This window comes from Tarenaya hassleriana, unplaced genomic scaffold, assembly GCF_000463585.1.
Source record: "Tarenaya hassleriana unplaced genomic scaffold, ASM46358v1 Cleome202, whole genome shotgun sequence".
Lineage (NCBI taxonomy): Eukaryota > Viridiplantae > Streptophyta > Magnoliopsida > Brassicales > Cleomaceae > Tarenaya > Tarenaya hassleriana.
The window spans coordinates 148,275-153,055 of record NW_010965390.1 but is presented as its reverse complement, the minus strand read 5'-3'; the positions used below and the strand labels follow the sequence as shown (position 1 = coordinate 153,055).

The 4,781-nt window shown below is 44.3% G+C and overlaps 2 protein-coding genes across 10 annotated transcripts in view; both read right to left on the bottom strand.

Moving 5' to 3' along the window:
• The window catches only part of LOC104814095 (peroxisomal membrane protein 11C), a 3,369-nt gene extending 1,093 nt beyond the window's left edge, over positions 1-2,276 (bottom strand). Inside the window, exons 1-5 of the mRNA XM_010541969.1 lie at positions 2,169-2,276; positions 860-1,069; positions 461-535; positions 292-366; positions 129-209 (exon numbers count right to left, since the gene is read on the bottom strand). Of these exons, the coding sequence (XP_010540271.1) occupies positions 129-209; positions 292-366; positions 461-535; positions 860-1,051 (423 nt within the window). The 5' untranslated portion in view covers positions 1,052-1,069; positions 2,169-2,276. The remainder of the gene's footprint in view (positions 1-128; positions 210-291; positions 367-460; positions 536-859; positions 1,070-2,168) is intronic.
• Positions 2,277-2,366: 90 nt separating this feature from the next.
• The window catches only part of LOC104814093 (armadillo repeat-containing protein 3), a 4,144-nt gene continuing 1,729 nt past the window's right edge, over positions 2,367-4,781 (bottom strand). For 5 of the 9 annotated variants that reach the window (XM_010541958.2, XM_010541960.2, XM_010541961.2 and 2 more), the window contains 2 exons: positions 4,502-4,640; positions 2,367-4,373 (listed from right to left, as the gene is read on the bottom strand). In XM_010541958.2, coding sequence (XP_010540260.1) covers positions 2,586-4,292 — 1,707 coding nt within the window. In that variant the 5' untranslated portion in view covers positions 4,293-4,373; positions 4,502-4,640 and the 3' untranslated portion in view covers positions 2,367-2,585. Of the gene's footprint in view, positions 4,374-4,501; positions 4,641-4,722 lie in introns of all 9 variants that reach the window. The other 4 variants (XM_010541966.2, XM_010541967.2, XM_010541968.2 and 1 more) reach the window with 2 other exon arrangements.

Genomic DNA, 4,781 nt, shown 5'->3' with positions numbered 1-4,781 from the left:
CCCCCCCCCCACAAATACCATTAGCCATATCCATATAGATAGAAAAATGAAAGAAGAATAAAAGCCAATTCCTATATACTCAATAGCTATAAAAGGCAACCCGGCAAAGAGAGTAAAAATGAACAAACCTCCACCAGGGATGTGCATATCGAAGATCCCATCCAGCAGAAGAGTGATATCCGTCCAAGCAGCTCAGCACGTTCTTTGTTCTGTAATCGATCCAAAATCACTCATATTGTCTCAAGGAAGCCTATTGTAGAAGATTGGACTGAGTGAAAAGGCAAAATATACCTTGTAGATTCCAGTTCTACCAAGCCAGACGATTTGATCCAGGAACAAGAACGTTGACAGCAACGCATTTTTGGACTGATAACCAGAATCCAAAACTTCAGACCAATTTGTAAAAGGAAATATAAGCACACAATGTTCATATATGCTTACAGGGACATGAAGGTATTACCTTTCCCAGCAGAACAAGCGGGAGTGGAGTTCCTTTTGGAACTGGACTAATAAGAGCATGAAGATCATTGACAAACTGAAACATTAACAACAGCATGGAGCACGAAAAATTTAGAAGCAAAGCAAGAGTACTGCATGTTGTTTGATTTCCAGTTTCACCACCACATTCTAAGATCCAGAAACATGTAAAATGCTGAAACCCATTAAATGATTAACTTTGATTCAACAACAGAAAGCATAAATTCTATATTTCATCGCATATTATTGCCTCATGTGGAAACACAGTTTTTCTAACAACCACTTTGGCCTCCATATGTTATCTTAGAAACAGAATAGAAACCCCGTCTGGACAGAACAACCAGATCTAAATGTTAACCAAGTTTATACAATCAGAACTGACCTTAAAAAGACGGAAAACTTTCCTCGCCAAGCTCGTGGACTTGTCAACGTTTTGGGCGGTGCCCGGCTGTCCATTACTTAAGAACTTCGAACCATATTGTATCGCTCTACATATCTTGTCTCTTGCCTCCGCCTTATTCAGATACAGAACTATCAGACCAAGCTCGGCTCTGGTGGCCTCCAAGGTACTCATCCTTTATTCACGTGTAACCTATCAAATCAAACTTGTTGAAAATAATTCTGAAACATACAATAACCTTGAACAAAAGGATAAGGCAGATGAGAAATAGATAAAGGAAGTCACAAGGAGTCATGAGGAAAAATCTTCCAGCATGGAGGTAAACCACCACATAAAGAAAAAAGAAATCATAACAAGAGCTTCTATCATTCAAAATCCCTTAAGAATACGATACCCAATTTGATTGCTGGTGAAGGACTAAACTCCTAACACATTAAGGGCGCAGAGAGGCAAATCATATCGAAACAAGGAAATACATCTCGAAAACAATGAAGCAGGAGAAATTTGAGATCCACTTAACAGAACTAAACTCTGTTAGAATGTGAATGGAAGCACACGGGACGAACATACAACATGAGATAAGCGGAAACATTTCTCACTCATGTAACTTAAAAGAGAATGACACTGCATGCAAAAATCATGGGGGGCATCAAAATGAACTCTGTTTTGCAAAAATAGATTCAATGAAATGATGAAATTTCTGCAAACACGACAGTTTTGAAATACCCTCTAAGAAGGACAGAGATGAGTGAGTTGTGTGTTATTCATCTCTACAAGAAAGAATCACTACGAGCAGATTGGGGGCTCATACCCACGAGAGCAGTTCAATGAACCGGTAAGTTTACAGCTTCACGGTAAGAAAATTGTTCCAACTCTAGAAGGACAAATCAACAATGAGCGCCAAAGGAACCGCCAATTTTTCAGCCCATCATCAGTACGCAATTTGAAACAACTAGACGAGGACTCGCAAATTCAAACTCCAATATTGAAGCCAGGAATTCGCCCAAAATCTAATCTTCTTCCCGGATACGATGATCAGTGTGTCCGTCCGGAGATCAAAGATTCATACATTCCCGGAAAAACGTTCAGATTCTAATCATTTTCCGACCAATCAAACGGCATATTAACAACGTTAATCGTCAATTAAAAAACCCTAAAATGTCTGCAAAAAAAGGTCGATCCTATAGAAATACTGAAGCGAAGGATTAATCACCGGGGGGTGATCGATCGGCAAAATCAGATCATAAAAACCAGCAAAGGGAACCAGAGAATTTCGGGTCAAAGTCGATACCTTTCTCCAAAAACCCACGAGCTTTCTGCGAGTTGGGAAACCAGATTGGAAAAAGGGAACGAAATTAAGTCTTAAATAGAGGATACGACGATAGACTGTGTGGTAAGGCGCGTACGGTCTTAACAGAACCTCTAAATATAACCCCAATGCGTCACGATGAGCACGTACGTATTCTCTGACTGTTTTGGGCTCAGCTCGTCAAAAAATATTTCGTCCTAATGGGCTCTAATGGGCTTCTTACCCAATAAAGCCCCAAAGCCCAAGGCCCAACACATTTAAATAATTATTTAATTTTATCCTAACAAAATACACTTGCAATACATCACAGAAAACTCGTACACGCGCAGAACCGAAAAGATGGCTTCAGTTTATTTTTTGCTTTTTTACCGTTCTTCGTCCACGACGGTAAAACAGGATTCACCGCTGGAACAAGCTCCTCAGCCTCCCTCGCTCCAGCTTCTCCAGAAGCTTCTTGGCGCCGGACACTTCCATCTCTGACAACTTCTTCAGATATCCAATCGCTCCGTACGAAATCATCACCTTCCTGCTCTTTTCGCTCCCCGACAGGCCCAGAAGCCCTGCAGTTGCGTACTTCTTCGCCGTGTTTCCCGGGTTCGGATCAAGCAACATCACCAGATTTGGCACGCTCTTGTCGTCTTTTCTCACTTCCCGGCGGCTCCGATCCTCCGTCACCAGCCCAGCGATCGCCTGCGCCGCCGCTTCTCTACAGCCGTTGGATTTCGATTCCAGAAGCTTCACGAGCAGTGAAACGCACCCGGATTCTCCCACATGCCTCTTCGATTCAGGCGATGCTGCGAATCGGCACAGCGCTGATGATGCCGCTTGCTGTGCGCCAGGGGATCCCGATTTGAGCACGTGGGCTAATCTCGGAACCAAATTCACGGCGACCCATGTCTCTGAACTCACGTAAGGGACAAGATTTCTCAGCGCCGCGACCGCTGGTTCCTGCGGCAGTGGTCCGTCGAGATAAGCCAAGAGGCTCGTGACGCCGCCTTCTGTGACAACAGCTTTGCAGATAGTCTCGTTCGCTGCAGTGAGGTTCTGCAGACACTCTGCCATGTGTTCTCGCGATCCTAATAAAATCCCGTGATTCAGAAGATCGATGGAAACTTTCACCGTTCCTTCCTCTGCAAGAAACTGTCTGAGGTCAGGAACCGCCGAGATGTTCTTCAGAGCTGCCGCGGCTGCGGCTTGAGACACTGAGTCACCGGTTCTGCAGAGATCGATCAGCGGTAGGATCCCACCGTGACCCGCAATTTCTCGGGCGGTTTCAGGCGCCATTGACAGTTTCTGAAGCGAAATGGCGGCCTTTTCTCTGGTCACAAAACTTCCCGACTCCGCAAGCCTCACGAGAGGAGGCAATACACCTTCTGAGACAAGCCACTCATCACAGTGTCCTGATTCAGCTAATAAACAGATAAGATCCACAGCTTTTTCCCTGATTCGGGTTGAATTGGCCGTTAACAGTTGGACTAAGGCCGCAATGTTGGCCCGCCCGATCAAGGGCATTAACATTTTTTCATCCTCTAGCACGACCTGGAGGAGACTTTCAAGCGCCTTGTGCTTTGATTCCAAGTGACCAATCTGAAGTCGTGCCAGAAGTTCCTTTAAACTGGTTTTCTTTGTCGTTTCCGATGAACTGGAGATGGATAGAGGTAAAGTGGCTTCACCCAGCACGCCAGTCTTGATCAAAACTGAGCAGTCTCTGAGATTTAGATCCAGTTTTCCTAATAGCGAGTCCAGATCGCTCTGCATATGTAGCTTCCCTTCATACTTGTCTGTCAAACATAACTCGGCCAGTTCTATCACTTCATTCAGCGTCTTGGCTACCGACTGCAACTGCTCACTGCAGAGCCTGTTCTTGGAGAAGCAAGGGTGGCTCGACAGGTCTGACAAACAAGTTGGGATCTGATCAATCTTTGAGCTTATCGTCTTCCATCTCCCTTGGAAATTCTTGACAGATTTTGCCTTGGCCAGGGCCACCGGTATGAGAGATTGGGCAAGTGACAGCCATTCTTCTGCTGATTGTTTGTCCATCATAGCCTGGCGGTTTATACCTTCTTCTGTCGTGGTTCCAAACTCAAGTTGTTTCCAGCACCGCATGGAGACGAAGAACAATTCACAAGTTCCCTCCCTCTTATTCGGATTTTCCTTCTATTTCGTCCCAGAATTGGCACTGATGAACTGCAGATGACAAGGGAGAAGAAAATCAAGTGTTTACCATGTTTGTATACCCAGGTTCTGCTACCAGAAGATGAAGAAAAATCAGTCTTTTATATTTCTTAAATGACTAAGCTGCTGACCAATCACACCTTGCAAACACAGACAAATACAGACTTTATACCCCCCTCTATACGTGCTTCAGCCTCGATGATTGGTCAACTGTGCTTCAAGTTTGGAAAGTAAAAACTTCAGCCCGATCTGAGCTGTTGAGTGACAATCTGGACTCAACTGCCATTCACATAAAATAGAAAGATCAAAACTTTATGAAACACGAGAGGAGAAGAATAAAGAGACAAGAAAGATCTGATACTGAGCAGTGGCTGAAGCTTAAGAAGGCGAGTTCTGAACCAAAATAGCATAGACAATATC